The sequence below is a fragment of the Carassius carassius genome, chromosome 2 (genome assembly GCF_963082965.1).
Source record: "Carassius carassius chromosome 2, fCarCar2.1, whole genome shotgun sequence".
NCBI classification, from domain to species: domain Eukaryota; kingdom Metazoa; phylum Chordata; class Actinopteri; order Cypriniformes; family Cyprinidae; genus Carassius; species Carassius carassius.
In genome coordinates, this window is record NC_081756.1 from 50,395,467 (window position 1) to 50,415,466 (window position 20,000).

At 39.9% G+C, this 20,000-nt stretch overlaps 2 protein-coding genes across 49 annotated transcripts in view; one reads left to right on the forward strand and one right to left on the reverse strand.

Annotated features, from left to right (window-relative positions):
- The window catches only part of LOC132111450 (receptor-type tyrosine-protein phosphatase delta-like), a 349,673-nt gene that overhangs the window by 177,846 nt on the left and 151,827 nt on the right, over positions 1 to 20,000 (forward strand). The gene's annotated exons all lie outside the window — the stretch shown is intronic.
- LOC132111697 (serine/threonine-protein kinase 32B-like) lies at positions 1,635 to 11,163 on the reverse strand. Of its 2 annotated transcripts, XM_059519254.1 has the most exons (8): positions 11,061 to 11,163; positions 10,845 to 10,941; positions 10,661 to 10,716; positions 4,315 to 4,466; positions 3,749 to 3,922; positions 2,741 to 2,778; positions 2,524 to 2,613; positions 1,635 to 1,818 (listed from the first exon to the last, which is right to left on the reverse strand). In XM_059519254.1, the coding sequence occupies exons 1-8, from the start codon at positions 11,067 to 11,069 to the stop codon at positions 1,676 to 1,678; spliced, it is 759 nt and encodes a 252-aa protein (XP_059375237.1). In that variant the 5' UTR covers positions 11,070 to 11,163; the 3' UTR covers positions 1,635 to 1,675. The 2 variants fall into 2 exon arrangements, with proteins under 2 accessions (XP_059375237.1, XP_059375245.1); XM_059519262.1 differs by lacking the exon at positions 10,845 to 10,941 and having other exon boundaries at positions 11,061 to 11,148.

The window sequence follows — 20,000 nt, forward strand, 5'->3', positions numbered from 1 at the left end:
GCCAGAGAGATGCCAGACAGACGCCAGACAGACGCCAGAGAGATGCCAGACAGACACCAGAGAGACGCCAGACAGACGCCAGAGAGACGCCAGACAGACGCCAGACAGACGCCAGAGAGACGCCAGAGAGACGCCAGACAGACGCCAGACAGACGCCAGACAGACGCCAGAGAGACGCCAGACAGACGCCAGAGAGACGCCAGACAGACGCCAGACAGACACCAGAGAGATGAAAGACAGACACCAGAGAGATGCCAGACAGACGCCAGAGATGCCAGACAGACGCCAGAGAGATGCCAGACAGACGCCAGAGAGACGCCAGACAGACGCCAGAGAGACGCCAGACAGACGCCAGACAGACACCAGAGAGATGAAAGACAGACACCAGAGAGATGCCAGACAGACGCCAGAGAGACGCCAGACAGACGCCAGAGAGACGCCAGAGAGACGCCAGAGAGACACCAGAGAGACACCAGAGAGACGCCAGACAGACGCCAGAGAGATGCCAGACAGACGCCAGAGAGACGCCAGAGAGACGCCAGCCAGACGCCAGCCAGACGCCAGAGAGACGCCAGACAGACGCCAGAGAGATGAAAGACAGACACCAGAGAGATGCCAGACAGACACCAGAGAGACGCCAGACAGACGCCAGAGAGACGCCAGACAGACGCCAGAGAGACGCCAGAGAGACACCAGAGAGATGCCAGACAGACGCCAGAGAGATGCCAGACAGACGCCAGAGAGACGCCAGCCAGACGCCAGACAGACACCAGAGAGACGCCAGACAGACGCCAGAGAGATGAAAGACAGACACCAGAGAGATGCCAGACAGACACCAGAGAGACGCCAGACAGACGCCAGAGAGATGCCAGACAGACGCCAGAGAGACGCCAGACAGACGCCAGAGAGACGCCAGACAGACGCCAGAGAGATGCCAGACAGACGCCAGAGAGACGCCAGAGAGATGCCAGACAGACGCCAGAGAGACGCCAGAGAGACGCCAGAGAGACGCCAGAGAGATGAAAGACAGACGCCAGAGAGACGCCAGACAGACGCCAGAGAGATGAAAGACAGACACCAGAGAGATGCCAGACAGACACCAGAGAGACGCCAGACAGACGCCAGAGAGATGCCAGACAGACGCCAGAGAGACGCCAGACAGACACCAGAGAGATGAAAGACAGACACCAGAGAGATGCCAGACAGACGCCAGAGAGACGCCAGACAGACGCCAGAGAGACGCCAGACAGACGCCAGACAGACGCCAGACAGACACCAGAGAGATGCCAGACAGACACCAGAGAGACGCCAGACAGACGCCAGACAGACACCAGAGAGATGCCAGACAGACACCAGAGAGACGCCAGACAGACGCCAGAGAGACGCCAGAGAAACATGAACTTAACATCAATTCCTCACTGGCTGTGGGTAGTTCACAGTATCTAATCTAAATATGACAAACACATTCATATCTGATACCAGATTCACATTTAGAGGCTGGAAATTATATATATGATTATTTTTATATAAGATGTATACAACGAAAACAATCCATTTGTATTTTTCATGTATTTTGTTTTTGATTAGAGTCTGGGTGAACTCTAAGACGTCTTTCACATTGAGTTGCTATAATAATAATAATAATAATAATAATAATGATGCAATTTGCTCTGGGTTATGTGTTTGTAGCTCTGGTTTGAGTTGATAAGCACACCGATCCGTGCAGGAGCTCGTATGCAGTGATGCCGAGAGCCCACCAGTCCACAGCGAACGAATATCCCACACCTCCGTCCACGAACGAGACAAACACCTCTGGTGCTGTTACACACACACACACACACACACACACACACACACACACACACACTTAACTCAACCATAATGAATTGATGGTCAGATTGCGATCCTCACACATCAGCTGATTCTGTTGGATTCGTCAAACCGCTGCTTGTTTTATTTTGTAAAAATTTACATCTGTTCACGTCCATGTGAGTTCACATTAGCTCAGGTTCATTAAATAATTCTTGCAACTCTTGATTTTAAAAATGTATTAGTTCATGTTGAAATTAATAAACTAAAAATAATAAATACTTTAGAAATATATTTAGAAAGTTTAGAAAGAAATATTTACTTAGTTGGGTTATTTTGATGGATCAGTTCACTCGCTACAAACCTGCATGAGTTTCTTTCTTCTGTTGAACACAAAAGGAGATATTTTGAAGAATGTCACTGGTAGCCATTAAATCATAGCCATTTACTTTTTTTTTTTAATATACTTTTTTTTTATATACTCTGGTGACAAGAAACTGTTTGGTTAGCATTCTTCATTATACCTACTTTTGTGAAGAAACTCACACAGGTTTGGGACAATATGAGGATCGGTAAATGATGACAGAATTGTAATCTTTTGGTGAATTATCTCTCTGAAATATTACTAGTTTTGCTATTAATCATTTAATCATTGTGATGCAGCATATCAGGTTGTTGACCTGTGTGTTTCTGATCTCATTCGGTCAAACTCACCCATGTAGGGTTTGGTTCCTGCCATTGAGAAGACTGTTTCTGAGCCCTGCAGAATCATGGCCACATTAAAGTCTGTGATGTGGACATGACCTAAAACACACACACAGAGACAACTGCTCTTCAAAAAGAAAAAAAGATGTGTGGCTCATTATTTCAGCTACTTTGGTCCCTCATCATTATTTTCTCAGCATTTACTAGTGTACACAGATGAACTCACCACGTTCATCCAAGAGAATGTTGTCTGGCTTTATATCACTGGGGACAGAACACACACACACACAGCAGTGATGTTTCCTGATCAATCATGTTATTTTGACTTATTTGACTTACATTTTAGACACAATATTGACTGTTTTGCTCAATTTCACAATGAAAATAGTTCCAATCCAAGCCACAGCAGAACTGTTTTGTCTCAGAGCAACAAGCGTTTAGTTACTGAAGGAATCCATGATTTTGAAGTGAGTCAATGATTCAGTAACCCATTCATAAAGACAGCAGTCCCTTGCCTCATTTCTGAATGAATCAGAGATTTGAACAAATCTGTTGAATCAATGACTCACTCACTCATTCAAACAAACAGTCATTTGCTGCCACCTACTGGTTTGGTTTCATTTGTAAAACTATCATTGCATTTTTTCCCAACATTTCTTATTTGTATGTTTAAAAAATATTAAAAACATGAATCTTATACAATTCTTCATGCATTCCTAATGTTGCCACCTGAGCTTCATCACACAGTCTCTCACAGGCCACTTCAGATGCAGCTTCTTTTTAATACTGATTTCGTTTGAATGGTAACAGATCTACAGTTTCTTATTATTCTCAATGAATTAATTGAAACAATGTAAGACTTTGATGTGAAAAAATGACATTTAATAAGGTCAGTGGAAAAAAGACAAAGATATCTGTTCTGTTACACACAGCAACTCCTTTTCAGTTAATAGTTATTTTAACTCTTTTCTAGTCACAGAGCACTTTATTTTGAGAGTAAAGACTTTAACTTTGTCCAGATTGGGGGAATTGTAATGTTTAATAAGTTTTTTTATTATGTAATTTTTTTTATAATTTTATATATAAAAATTTGCATTACAAAGTATAAATTTTTGTTTGTATATGATGTCAATTATAGTTTTTAGAAAGAAAGTAGAATCAGCAGGTCAGACTTCAAACAGAAATCCGAATCGGTCAAGAAGATGCATCTCTGATGTGTGTGAGTGTTTCTCACCGGTGGATGATGTGCGAGCGCTGCAGATAGTCGAGCGCTAACACAAGCTCACAGATGTACAGCTTGACCGTTTGCTCATTAAAGCCAACCTTCTTCTGCAGATGGAAGCGTAAATCACCACCCAACAGCAGATCCACCACCATGAACAGATCCTCCTCGTCCTGAAACGAAAACCTGCAGACAGGAGCGAGTCCGGCTCAACCCTGCTGATGTTTGATTTCTTATTTCTTTAACGCTTTATACAGTAAAGATTGTTTCAAGTCAGCTTGAAACTAGTGCTAGTGCTGTAAGTTGAATCTGTTTGTGACTTTATCACACAGATTATTGTTTTTTCACTGGAAATGATATAGTAATTCAAACTTTTTAAATTGCAAAAAGCATAAATGTGAGGATAACCCATTTAATTTTTTAACACATATGCACCATATAAGCTAACATTTAACTAGTTGGTATAGTTGTAACATTTCTACAGTAACAATTACAAAGCGTTTCAGAGTGTTGTGTGAAAATGTTCATCTCAGTGTGAAGCAGGTGAAGGTGGTGGAGAGGACAGGTGTGTGGCTCACCACAGGTTGATGAGGAACGGATGTTGGAGTTGTTGCATGACCTGCAGCTCTCGGACGACGTTTCTGACTTCATCTCTTTCAATGCATTTCTGTTTGTTCATGTATTTCATGGCATACATCTTCCTGGAGTCTCTCTTCTGCACGATACACACCTGCAGACCGTCGTTAGTTTGATTAATCATAGCTTCCAGAGACAGGCTTCTGTCAGTCATACATCACTGAACTCATTTAACAAGCGTGACACATGAACACTGGAGGCTTCTTTTTGTTGGCAGAAAGGAATTCAAACATGCAGAAATGAGAGATACTGACATTAGCTTCTTTTTCTTCCACTAAAAATATCTAAAAATAATACACCAGCCTTCAGCTTTCCAGACATAGAAAGAGAAAAGAGTATGGGGTTAGAATTGTTGCATTATTCCAAATAAATAGATTATGATCCACAAATAAATGTAACGAGATTCACAAAAATATATCAAATTCACAAATGAATATAAAGAGTTTCACAAAAAAATTTAAAACTCACAAATAAATAAAATGAGATTTGCAAATAAAAAAAATATATTTACAAATGTGTTTAATGTCACAAACACAACTCTACCTGGTATTTATTTGTGAACCGCTGTCTGTGCATTTGTAAATCACTGCACGCATTTGTGGATCGGTTCCTGTGCATTTGTGGATTTGAAACACTTCTAGCGTCGACGTGCAGATAAATCCACAAATAAGTGGACTCCACCCACCGTTTACTCAAGCCAATCAAATAACGGCCACATTGAGCTGACCAATCGTAGCACGTTATCGCTTCAACCAATCACGTTTTGGCTTACAGCCAGGGGAACTGCGGGAATAGACACCGAACTTGAGACCAACAACAGACAGTCAGGGCATTTCTCAATACCAAGTTCGCAGAGTCTGGACTTCCGTCCTTCCGAGTTTGGACATGCCAAGTTGGACTCAGAAGAACGAACTCTCGAGGACGGGAGGACGCGAGTCCAGTCATTCTACAAATGGAACGGCAGCGTACTTGATAGCATCACTCAGCATGCATGTTTTACTTGAATTAACTTCTTTTTTATTTTCAATATATTAAATATATTAGTATTAAAAAACTAATATTTACCTACTCTGATTATTTTCACTTTATATTTATAATGAAATTGAATATAATATTAAACGACTGTCTCTTTTTTATTTTAAAAACTATTAAACATTAATATGTGGTTCAGGTAACATTAATACTGTGATTATATTTACGTCGTTCAAAATAAATAAAATATGTGGAAACAACTGCCTCTTTTCATTAAGAACAATCTAGCAATAAACCCACTCAGCTACAATTTAAATAATACGGTTGAAAAGTGTAAATCAATTGTAAATAAGTGTAAATCAAAATGGAACAGCTTAGGATTGCCATTGCAATTGCTATTTATCAAGATGCTGAAGAGGAGGCTGCCGAACGGAGGAGACGAATCCTTCAAAGAAAAGCCAGGATGCAGCGGAGGATGGCGAAGAGACGTGCCATATTAGCATGTCTCTCTAGCATTGTACGTTTTTCTAATTATTCTTTCTTCATAAACTGCCCATATACTTATGTGGACTTAGTTAGGTATATCCAAATGAAAAGTCATAATAAAAATTTATTATAATGTATCATATAGGCACCCTATCAACAGACTACAAAGTACTATCTCACAAAAAGTTATGTAAACTATTGCAGGGATGTAATGAGACAACATTAGATTTTTCAGTATACCAAATAAACTGACAAGTACAATAGGTTTGACAGTTGATAACATTTAAATTAACTAGCTTACACTTCACACACCTTTTATTTGTCTTTGTGGTGCTCAAATAAGTTTATAGTTTATCATCTTTATATAGCTAGGTGCACATCATATTACTGCATTAACACAAACAGGACAATTTAATATCTATAATAATCATATAGGCTACAACTTTTAGACTCTGGGATGAATGTTGTGCTAGAGCTTATCAATAAATGAATGAAACCGAAATAGAGTATAAAGAAATACTTCACGAAAAGAGCAAATGTTAGAGGGAGATTTAATTATGGCAGATTTTAGTAAATTTTAGACAAAATCCTTAAAACAACTGAGTATATAGCTTATATTAAATCCAAAAATATAATAAATACAATGCAACGACAGTACATATAGTAACAACTTTTTAAAAGCAATACATATAACAAATACATAATACAACAAAAGTAAAAACATTCTTAATATATTATCTATATATTTTAACAGGAACAAAGTCCCACTCGCAGGTATTCACAGATCAATGACCAGGTACCAATCCTGGTCAAGTTTTTTTCTGGAGAGGATTTAAAGGCAGCTTTCAGGCTCTCCAGGAACAGCATCAACATGCTGGTACAGATGCTGCCCCGTCAAAAAGCCCATGGATGGAGCCGTGAAATTGAAGTACTTGTTACGGTTTATTGGCTTGCCTGTTGAGCATCCTACAGGGTCACATCAGATGACTTCAGCATGCCACTTTCAACAGTTTGTAGGACTGTTCACAATGTTGTGGAGGAGATGATGACCATCCTCCACAAAATTATTCATTTTCCAAAAGCAGAGGAAATGGATGAGGTGGGGTGTGGCTTTGCTCACCTTGCTGGCCATGAGGCATTCCGCTGTGCTGCTGGTGCCACATCAGGATTGTTCCTCCTGCAATGCCACAAAAAAGATGCTACATAAATAGAAAGATCTTCCCTTCCATCATTCTACAGGGCACCTGTGATGCTAAAGGCATATTTATAGATGTGTATATTGGCAATCCAGGCTCTGTACAGGATGCCCTTGTGCTGCGCAGATCACCAATGTACCAGGAGGCTCTGTATTCACCAGCTGGATACTATCTTTTGGGAGATGGGGGATACCCTTGCTTGCAGCATCCTATTGCAATTATGACCCCATACCGCCAGCCTGTCGCAAGTAAGAACACTTTTTTTATGTCAGACAGACAGACACACACACACGATAAACCAAATTTTTACTGTTATGAATTTGCAATACACTACACATTTTCTACACGATTTTTGATTAACAGGCCAAGTTGAAGCCCGATACAACAGGCATTATGCACAAGCACGGAACATCATCGAGCGCACTTTTGGGATGTTAAAAACTCACTGGCGTGCAATTTTCTTGCGGGCCCTAGAGATCAGGCCACTGTTCGCCCCAAAGGTGATTGGTGCCTGTTGTATCCTCCACAACATCTGTGTGATGGGAGGTGATCTCTTGGAGGAGGAGGAGGAAAGCCAAGGACAAAAAGACAGCGAGGATGGTGAGAATGCAGCAGTGGGTGAGAGGGACCTATCAGGGAACCATCTCCGAGGACGTCTGGCTGCTCAGCTTTCTTCTCCCGTGGAACTGCCTGGGTGTCTAACTGAACAGTACTACATCTAGACAGTAAACCTTTCCAGATGTTGTCATGTTCATTAAAAGAGCAACATAAACAGTTGAAATAGCTATGACATTAATTAGAAAGATAGGTATGAATAAATGTGCAAGTAGATGGGTATAGATACATTTATACGTTTTCTTAATGTTGGTATGTTCTTCTTGAGATTTAACTGCATGATTGTAAATAATTGTATACCACTATAGACATTGGATATTACATTATTTTATATTATTTGTGTTTTTGTTGTAAATATAAAGAATACACTGTTGCTATAACAATGATTTGCCAGGGTTGAAATTGAAACATTCATTTTTATTTATTTTTTATTCAAATAATCTATATAAAATCATTTATCATTAAAAACAACATTAATTTAGAATTTATTAAGTTTTTCAAAAAGAGACATATGTCTCTGCTCTGGCTGTTGCTGCCCTCTCTCTCTCCTCTTCTCTCGCCAATGCTTCTCTCTCCCTCTCCTCTTCCCTCTCTGCCTGTTCTTTTAGAAACTAAAGAAGAGCCTGGCTGTCCCGTCGCCTCTTTCTTGACTGCTGGCTACTCCTGGCTTCCACAGAAGGGGCTGAACCTGGTGTGCTGACTGAGCCACCTGTAGTGGCAGTGGGTTTGATGCAACAACTCGAGTGCTGCCCCTGGAGTGCAGCATCCATTGCAGTGTACCACTGCCAGGTGGCAGCAGTCACACTACCGGCCTCTACCCCTTTTCCTGTGGGTGGGTCCCTAAGCTCCTGAAATAAAGCAAAATGCTGTCATGTTCTCACCTCACGTTGTTCCACACTTTTAGACATTTTTTATTTTTGCTCTACACAGAGGAAGATATTCTTAAGAATTTTTGTAACCTAACAGTTTGAGGCACCAAAAAATTACACATGTCAGTGGTGCCCCAGAACTCTTAGGTTACAAATATTCTTCCTTTGTGTAAAGCAAAAAAAAAAAAAAAAGAATAAATAAATAGTGTATACAGGTGTGAAACAACTTAAAATTGTAGGTGAATGGCAGAATGTTCATTTTGGGGTGAACTATTCTTTTTACAGTCTCAGAGTAAACAATGTAAACGGAGTAAACTACATTTTACAAAATAAAATGTAAGGGCCAATGCATCTATGTTAGGTTTCAAATATGACCGGAAAGTCTTTACACACATCTTGGTAAGCCTCTTTCAGTAACAGAAAGTAGAGAAACAGGCAGATTACCTTGTATTTATCTTTTAGGTTATTCAATTTTTTCTTTGCCTGTTTGGCAGTTATGGCCAAACCAGAAGTGGAACAAAATGCCTATAGGCAAAACAAAACCATAAAGATTTACATGATTCCACTTCAATAACGTATTCATTTTTATGGATGAAGACTGTCCAAATCTAGCTCCAAACCTTCAGACATGCAGGGAATTATACAAGCACTCAAAATGAATACTCACTCCCATCAACTTTTGGAGGAATTGCGCCTCCCGGTGAAAAGCCTTTCGTTGGCCGCCCGCCACTCTATCAAGGCCCGAGTTTCCTCAGCAGTCCCTTGATAAAAAATAATGCTTAATTTAAGTTGATGAAAAATAATACAATTATAAAAGAAATTGTAAAAAAAATTTAAATAAAGACAAGCAAACTATTTGGTTAAAATGACAAGAGCACTCTAAAATAAGGTTTGCATTTGATATAAGTATCGTTAGGCAAACGTTAGTTAGGAAACTTTTCCCTCAGGCAAAACAATTGCCCATTAGATATACCCAAAGCAAAATATATCAAATGTTTATCCACTACAGAATCAACACAGGCAGCCCCATATTTTACAAAATGTTACAGGGCCTAGCTACTTTTTAGGAGGACTTGCCGAGGGTTAGGCTACTTTTCAACTCGTAACGAAATAGTCTGAGCAAATTTTCAAAATTCGACGGTAGCTTTGAAGTTTAAACAACATTCTGGCATCAAAACTCTTAGAACTACGTTACATTTTGTGATAAAACAACAATAGTATTTCGAAATGTATAACTTACAGTTGTGAGTTTTCTCCTCCGCCATTGATGCTAACCTGGTTCGAGCTGAATTCTGGGTTATGGCCCGTATCAAGTCCGCACAAGTCACCTCTCCATGCATCCTCGGTAAAAGGAGCGGAGCAAGAACACATCCGGGGATTTGAACTGGACTTGGCTAGATGTGAACTTTGAAAAGGGAAACAGTACTTGGGCAGCGACTGATGACATTTCACAAGTCCACAAGTAACGTTACAGACAAGTACGCACAACATGGCCGATCAGGCAAGACGCCCCCCCCCCCTGGATTTAAGCCAAAACGTGATTGGTTGAAGCGATAACGTGCTACGATTGGTCAGCTCAATGTGGCCGTTATTTGATTGGCTTGAGTAAACGGTGGGTGGAGTCCACTTATTTGTGGATTTATCTGTACGTCGACGCTAGAAGTGTTTCAAATCCACAAATGCACAGGAACCGATCCACAAATGCGTGCAGTGATTTATAAATGCACAGACAGCGGTTCACAAATAAATACCAGGTAGAGTTGTGTTTGTGACATTAAACACATTTGTAAATATATATATTTTTATTTGCAAATCTCATTTTATTTATTTGTGAGTTTTATATTTTTTTGTGAAACTCTGTACATTTATTTGTGAATTTGATATATTTTTGTGAATCTTGTTACATTTATTTGTGGATCATAATCTATTTATTTGGAATAAAGCAACAATTCTAACCCCATAAAAGAGCACTAATGCATTACAGCCTCCAGCAGAAACAACTCCATCAGAAAGAGACGGAGCTCAGTTCACTCATTCATCCCTCACTTCACACACACACACACACACACACACACACACACACACACACACACACACACACACACACACACACACACACACACACACACACACACTTGTGAGAATCTTACTTTTCCAAAGCTTCCCTTCCCAATGGCTCTGAGAATCTGAAAGTGGTCAAAGGAAACTAAAATAGAAAACAAGACACACACACATTTCTGTGAATAATTGATGTTTGTTCAGCAAATATACTTCATGGTTCATTGTTTATAAATGATCACTGCATTATCTTTAGCGTTAACCAGGGCTAGTTACCAGTTAACCAACCATGATGATTCTGATCATTGTCATCTCTGACAGACAGCTTCTTACACACATCTAAACCCTCAGAGTCAGAGGGAAGCCAGGAATGCTGGGAATGCAGGAGATGACAGGGTTTGATCTGAACTCATCTAGAGCAGAACTTCACTCTCTCTCAGACAAACAGCATAAACATCACACAGAGACACTTTCTGACACGTTCTTCCTCACCCTCCTCATCCTCACACAGCAGCGGTGCTCCACGCGACTGATTCCCGCCCATCATCAGCATCAGAAGACCTTCATCACAGCCATGCATCCTTCATCCTTCATCCTTCATCATCAAGATGAAAAACTTGAAAAACTGACACACCCTCAGTCACCAGAGAGAGAGAGAGACAGAGAGAGAGAGATAGAGAGAGAGAGAGACAGAGAGAGAGAGAGAGAGAGAGAGACAGAGAGAGAGAGATAGAGAGAGAGAGAGACAGAGAGAGAGAGAGAGACAGAGACAGAGAGAGAGATAGAGATAGAGAGAGAGAGAGCGCGAGAGAGAGAGAGACAGAGAGAGAGAGATAGAGAGAGAGAGAGAGGGAGATAGAGAGAGACAGAGAGAGAGAGAGAGATAGAGATAGAGAGAGAGAGAGAGAGAGATAGAGATAGAGAGAGACAGAGAGAGAGAGAGAGATAGAGATAGAGAGAGAGAGAGAGAGAGAGGACAGATCCGACATCTGATGAACGTCATCTGCTCCAGGCTGAGGACATAACCTGCATAGCACACACACACACACACACACACACACACACACACACCTATTCATGAAATCATTTAAAATCAGTTGTTGGAATATACAAGGTCTGCACTCTTCTACTTTTGGTAATAAGACTGCAGACCAAGACTTACTCAGCAGTGTAACAGACATGGACATCTGTATCTTTCATGAGACGTGGTGTCGTAGTAATGAGACCTTACATTGTCCAATAGGATACAAGGAAATTATGGTTCCTTCATCAAAAAATTCTCAAATTAAATGTGGCCGAGACTCAGGTGGAATAGTCATATGGCACAAAGACGATTTAAAACATTCGATTAAAGTTGCTATAAGTGGAATATCATCCATTTGGCTTGAAGTGAAATCCGTCATATATCAGTCTAATCTTTATCTCTGTGCAATCTATATTCCACCTCATGACTCTCCCTATTACGAAGAGCAAAGCTTCCCAACATTACAGACTGACATCTTACACTTTCAGTCCAGAGGAAACATCCTCATCTGCGGAGACTTAAACGCCAGAACAGGGCGAGAAATTGATTATGTAAATATTGTAGATAATGACCACATCCCCAATGACACCACGTTTCATCCCTCATCTAATATCACACCGAGAAACAGCTATGATACTTCAGTGAACATTAGTGGAAAACAAATGTTGAAACTCTGTAAAGGTTTAGGATTATACATCATGAACGGCAGAACTCGTGGAGATACATTAGGTAGATTCACTTACTGCTCCAGATTAGGAGCCAGTGTGGTTGATTATTCAATAACAGATATTGATCAAAGTTTTATCAATGCCTTCACAGTCAGACCTCAGCTCCCGATGTCCGATCACTGCCAAACTGTGCTTTATCTGAAAGCCCCATGTCAAATAACCAAAACTGCTCCACCTGAAGCTGAAAAACTGTTTCCTCTGAAACAGAAACTCAAGTGGAATCAATCCAACTCAGAACAATTCAAAGAAAATATGAACAATCCGACTATATTAAAAATGCTAGATGACTTTATGTCCACTGATTTCACCTTAGATATTAATGGAATAAATTTAGCAACAAAAAACTTAAATAACATATTCGTAACATTGATAACTCTATCTAATATTAAACAGCAAACCAAACATAGAACCAATGGACAGAGAAAGAGAAAGGATGTCTGGTTTGATGATGAATGTGCCGGTCTCAGAAAAGAACTCAGGAGACTTTCCAACAAAAAGCACAAAGATCCGTCCAGCCAGACATTACGGCTTTCTTACTCAGACTGTCTGCAAAAGTACAAAACACTGCTGTGGAAAAAAAGAGAAAAATATTTTCAAACTAAAATTGAAGAAATTGACGATTCAATAGATCAAAACACTTTCTGGAACCTATATAAAAAACTCCAAAAACCCAAATTAGAGATTTCACTCCAGAATGGCACAATTTGGAAATCTTACTTTGAAAATCTGTATCAAAAAATTGAACCGACCGACCTCAACCAACCTCAGAGTAAAATAAAGAAAACACTAGAAGACATGGAAAAAACTATTAAGAATGATCAAAATCCATTAGATAAATCAATAACAATATCTGAAATATTAGAACATATTAAAAATCTTAAATTAAAGAAAGCATGTGGACAAGATCACATTAATAATGAAATGCTTAAACTCAGCAGTCCCAGCATGATTCAAACAATAGGCAAATGATTTAATCTGGTGTTCTGGTCCGGACACTTCCCTGAGATCTGGTCTGAGGGACTCATCACCCCCATATTTAAGAGCGGCGATCGATTCGACCCCAATAACTACCGCGGGATAAGTGTGGGCAGTGTGTTGGGGAAACTGTTCTGCAGTATCATACACACACGCATCGTCTCACACATCTCAGCACACAACATCTTAAATAAAGCACAGATTGGCTTTTTACCAAAACATCGCACATCCGACCACATCTACTCTCTCCACACTCTAATCAACAAGAACATCAACCACAAACAAAGGAAAATATTTGCATGTTTTGTAGACTTTAAAAAAGCATTTGATTCAATTTGGCATGATGGTCTACTGTACAAAATCCTACAAATTGGCATTGGCGGAAAAACATTTGACATTATTAAATCTCTGTACACCAACAGCAAAAGTGCGGTGAAGATGGGTAACCGCAGAACCGCGTTCTTCCAGCAGGGCCGTGGAGTGAGGCAGGGCTGCAGTCTGAGCCCAACTCTATTCAACATCTACATCAATGACCTGGCGTCAGCGCTGGAGAGCTCTACTGCGCCCGGCCTCACTCTACAGGGGTCAGAGGTCAGATGACCTGGTCCTGCTGTCCCGCACACCTGAGGGCCTTCAGCAGAGCCTGTCACGACTGGGCCCTGACCGTCAATCTGGACAAAACCAGAGTCATGGTGTTCCAGAAGAAAGCCAGATCTCAGGGACACAAACAGCAGTTCCTGTATAAAGGCCAGGTCCTGCAGCACAGCTCTAGCTACAGCTATCTGGGCATCGACATCAGCGCTTCGGGACGCTTCGGTCTGGCTGTGAAAACACTCGCTGAAAAGGCTCGGAGGGCTTTCTATGCTATAAAGTCACGATGTGGACACTTAAAATTACCCATTAAAACCTGGATAAAATTATATAATTCAATAATAAAACCAATTCTTTTATATGGATGTGAAATTTGGGGACCAGTACTAAATTTAAAAAATTGGGATAAAACATCAGTAGAAAAATTACAATTGGAAATTGGCAAAAATATTGTGGGGGTTGACAGAAAGACGTCCACTGCGGCCTGCAGGGCTGAGCTGGGCCTGTACCCGCTGAACATGGAGATCCAGAAGAGATGTGTTCAGTTCTGGCATCACCTCCATCAGTCTGACCCAGAGTCAGTGCAATATAAAGCCCTCCTCGCCAATGAAAGCTCAGCAGAACCTCATCCTCTGAACTCACTCGCTCTTCAACTCGTCCATCAACCCCAAACCTTTTATTAACCATATCCACAAACATCTAAAAGTCACTCATGATCAAGCACTAAAAGCACATTTTGCCCTCCAGAATAAACTGCAATGTTACTCGGCCCTCAATAGAACCACTAAATTGGCCAGTTATCTATTTATTAAACATTTTAAAGAAAGACAAATCCTCTCCAAATACAGATTAAGTGAGCATGATCTAGAGATAGAGAGAGGAAGACAGAGAGAGAGCAGAGGATCTGTAGACACTGTGACCTACAGCACATCGAGGATGAGGAACACTTTCTGCTCTTCTGCTCTAAATACACCAGTATAAGAGAAACCTTTCTGCCCAGGTTTGAAATCTTAATTCCATCATTCTCTGAACTGAGCGACACTGACAAAATGTTCTTCTTACTGGGAGAAGATGATAGTACAGCTGCACTAGCGGCTAAATATGTGTTAGCTATTCACAACGCCAGAGTCAGCTAATTCTCTAGAGAGACCGACTGCATTTATTCATATATTAGGATAAATTGTGTTTATTTATCTATTTATTTATATTTACTATGCTACATATGACATGATCTGTACATATATGTTTTGTTTGTTTGTTTTATTATTTATATATAATATGTTGATGCTTTGGCAACATTGTGTTTCACAGTCATGCTAATAAAGCTCATTTGAATTTGAATTTGAGAGAGAGAGAAAGAGAGACAGAGACAGAGACAGAGAGAGAGAGAGAGAGAGAGAGAGAGAGATGGAGAGAGACGGAGAGAGAGAGAGAGAGAGAGAGAGAGAGATGGAGAGAGAGAGACAGAGAGAGAGACAGAGAGAGAGACAGAGAGAGAGGGAGAGAGAGAGGGAGAGAGAGAGGGAGAGAGAGAGAGAGACAGAGAGAGACAGAGAGAGAGAGAGAGAGAGAGAGCGAGACAGAGAGAGAGGGAGAGAGAGGGAGAGAGAGAGGGAGAGAGAGACAAAGAGAGAGAGGGAGAGAGAGAGAGACAGAGAGAGAGACAGAGAGAGAGAGACAGAGAGAGAGAGAGAGAGAGAGAGAGAGAGAGAGAGAGAGAGAGAGAGAGAGAGAGAGAGAGACAGAGAGAGACAGAGAGAGAGACAGAGAGAGACAGAGAGAGAGAGAGAGAGAGAGAGAGAGAGAGACTTTTTGACTTTTAAACTTCTTTTAATTTACACCATTTTTTCAAAACATTACAAAACTAATACAAAAACAAAAAATAAAACCAGAACAGTTTTACCAATTAAAAACCATGTCTCCACACTCACTCATTGTCACTAAAGCATCTCTCACACCCCACCTTGTTTTGAAAAAAAGTACATTATCAGTTTGTTTATAATACGCAAATTCAACAGCAACCCTAAATTCTACCAATGATTTAAAAAGAGGCAACAAGTCAACATCTTGACCCACGTTTTTACATTGATGTGTTTTCAGGATTGCCAACTTGGCATGTCCTATTAAAAAATTGGCAAGTACACACCTTTCACGACATGATTGGTTATACTTGCAACCAAAGATAAAAAGGGTATTTGTAAAAGAAAATCCCAATTTCGTAATTAGTGTTCCCAAAAGTACAAAAAGTGGAGCCAGTCTAGAACATTCACAAAATAAATGAAACACAGTGTCAGAGGCCTTACAAAAAGAACATTCAGGTAAAACCATTTCATTGAACTTGGAAACAAAGTTGTTTGTAGCCAAGACATTGTGAAGTATTCTCCACTGTAGATCTCCACATCTTTTAGGAACTGGGGGTTTGTACAACAGCCTCCATGAGGGATTTACATCTCTGGGCACAGAAAGGTAAGCTCTCCACTTAGTGTCTATTCTTACCTTCAGTTGTTCAAAGTGTGCGGATTTAGCACAAATATGGTAAATTATTTTCTTCCCCATTCTTTGGAAATCCAAAAATTCAAACCCCTTTAACAAGAAACTATTAGTATTCTCTTCAAGTTCCAATTTTTTTGGAACAACTTTTAATGCTGGAAAAGTCTTAAATACCATACAATCAATTAAAACAGAATCTATAAGTGAAGTTAATACTGGGGGGAAACAAGCTTTAAAGCTCTTAACCATCCCTTCCACCATTCTTACTGACCTTATCCCAACCTGGTCAGCAAGTGACTGAACCGTTCGCCACTGACCTCTTGTTGTATCGAGCAGGTCCATAACTCTAGTTACTCCTGCATTCAGAAACAACTTAATTACAGAACCCGATAATGAAAACTGTGTCTTAAAAAGAGGATTAAAAAACAGAGGTTCTGCACACCCATAATTTTCATCATCTACTCTTGAGAATTTTAACAAACTCCATGAATGAAAAATGGATTCATGAAATTTCAAAAGAGAGCAATTCGCATTTTCAACATAAGGCTTCTCAATTAAAAATAACTCTCTGTCAAGATCTGTTCCTCCAAGATCTTTAAGAATATACAAGCAATAATCAATCCATGGCTTTCCATCTGAACAGTAGAGCAGTTTTTGCAATGTTTGCAATCTCATTGCTGCAATTTTGGATTCAACGTGTATAAGGCCTTGACCTCCCTCTGAAACGGGAAGATAGAGAACCCCAGGAGGAAGCCAATGATGGCCATTCCAAAAGAATTCAACAAATGCCCTTTGAACCTTTAGTAACAGTTCTTTAGGGGGATTTAGCACTGTAACCTTATGCCACAGCATTGAAGCTGCCAGGTTATTAATTATAAGGCATCTCCCTCTAAAGGACAGCTGTGGGAGAATCCACTTCCACTTCTGGATTTTGCCAATAACCCGGTCAAACACTCCTTCCCAATTCTTCTCCATGTACTGGTCAGTTCCAAAATAAATACCAAGAACTTTAAAGCCATCATGGGCCCATTTACACTGATTTGGCAACTGAGGAGGTCCTGAACCATGCCAGTCTCCCATCAACAAAGAAGTACATTTTTCCCAATTTATACATGCAGAGGAAGCTTTCTGAAAAGTATTCAAACATGAAATAATATTATCAACATCATTTGAATTCTTAATAATCAGAGGTACATCATCGGCATATGCTATCAGTTTTACTTGGGGAACTTTAGGGCAGCCAGAACCACCAATACCACACAGTCTTTTTCTCAGCAGACTTAAAAAAGGCTCAATAGAAATAGCATAGAGTAAACCCGATAGAGGACACCCTTGTCTTATTCCTCTTGTCACTGAAAAGGGTCTTGTTAATGTACCATTAACTCTTAACATGCTAAAAATATCATTATACATCAGCCTAATACAGGACACAAAATTCTGACCAAATCCAAAAGCCTCAAGTGTCTTAAATAGATAAGAGTGGTCCACCCTATCAAAGGCCTTTCCTTGGTCCAGAGAAAGAAGGCCGATGTCCAAGTTATGCCTTTTTGCCACTGTAATAATGTCTCTAACCAAAAAAACATTGTCAAATATTGTTCGGTTAGGAATACAATAAGACTGGTCATTGTGAATGACGGTTTCTATACAGTTTTTCAATCTGTTGGTTAAGGCTTTTGAAAATATCTTAAGATCAACGCACAGCAAGGAGACAGGGCGCCAGTTCTTTAAACAACCAAGGTCTCCTTTTTTGGGGATCAAAGTTAAAACTGCTCTCCGACAGCTTAGAGGAAGGGTCTCTTTTTCAATACTTTCCATCAAAACGTCATAAAAGTCCTGACCAATTAAGTTCCAAAAAGCCTTATAAAACTCGGCTGAGAGACCGTCCAAGCCAGGTGACTTTCCAGGATTCAATTCCTGAACAGCTCTTGAAAGTTCAGCCATTGTTAAAAGACTCTCAAGATCCATCTTATCCTTGTTTGACAATTGTGGCAAGTCAGTCAGAAGTATGTCTGCTTCTACTCCATTACAAGGCTCTGCACGATACAACTCTTCATAAAAAGACATAGCAAAATAATTAATTTCCATTTGTGTTGTTAATACTCATCCATCTGAGAGTTTCAGTTGATGAAGATGCTTATGTGCTGCTGTTTTTTTTCCAAGTCCGAAGAAAAAAGCAGTAGGAGAGTCCATATCATTTAGACGAGTGAACTTTGCCCTTAAAAGGGCAGTTTTACCTTGTTCTTCCGCTAAATTGCGTAAAAGAAATTTATTCCTTTCGAAAGAATCAGTGGAAGTAGAGCTTGTAGTACTTTGACTACTTTGTCCAAGAATTTCTTCTTCAAGAGCTTTCATTTTCTCTAGTAGGGCACCCCTGCTATGTGCAGTAAACTGCTGACAAAAAATTCTAATCTGTATCTTGCCCACGTCCCACCATTGACTTAAAGACTGGAAATTTACTCTCTCCTCTCTCCAAGAATCCCAAAAAAGGTGAAAAGAGTGAATAAAAACGTGATCCTGAAGTAACCTATTATCAAAGTGCCAGAGTGATTTATAAGATTTGTTGGACTCAACAGAAATAGCCATAGAAATATAATGATGATCTGAGAGAAAAGTAGGCGAAATAGAATTTCTAAAAAATCTTCACCTATTACGTGCTTCTGTATAAAACCGATCAAGCCTGGCTCCAGACATATTATTTGAGTTCACTTTCATCCAGGTATACTGTCTAAGCCCAGGAAATGCATCTCTCCACAAATCAACAAAATTATATTGATCAACTATACTTTTAAGTGTATTCGCCGAAAGGGAATGTGGTTCATTATGATTCCGATCCAATTGCTGATTTAAAGTGCAATTAAAATCACCCCCCAGTATAATAATATTATCCTGAGGACAGTGCGATAACGCATCTGATAACTTTTCAAAAAACGAATACGCTCCCGACCATCATTTGGAGCATATACATTAAACAGGAAAAAACTTTGTCACCTAAATTAACATCTACTCGTAAAATTCTCCCTGGTATTATCTTAATACTCTTAACATTACCACCAATCCGGGGGGTGAAAACAATACTGCAACCCCTGCACTAACATTTGTGCCATGGCTCAAACACACATTACCCTTCCAATCGCTAAGCACTGTGACTGATTCTGCAAATCCGTGTGTGTTTCCTGGAGTAAGATCACATCAGCCTTTTTAAGAATTAAATAATTAAAAAGATCATTCTTTTAACTATACTACGACAACCATTAATATTTAAAGACCCAATATTAATTAAAAAAGGTCATGACAATAATCACAATGGGGTATAAAGCAACCCACCACATCTTCCTTTTGACACTTTTCAAAGAATCAGTGTTTTTTCAGACGTGAATTTAGGCTTCTTCTAACTACACTAACAAGTTTTTTAAGCCTGTAGCGTTTCGGTTGATCCAGTTCCTCCAACGTCGCCTTTCGCATTGCAATAGCACCAGATTCAACAAAAAGTTCCAAATCAGGAAAATATTTTTCCAGTTTGGGTTTTCTCTGATTCTTAGTAGCATCCAGAAAATTGTTCAAACTGTTGAAATGTATAAAAAGGAAGTTTTGACTGGGAAATAAAATTCCCAGCAGAATTCCCTT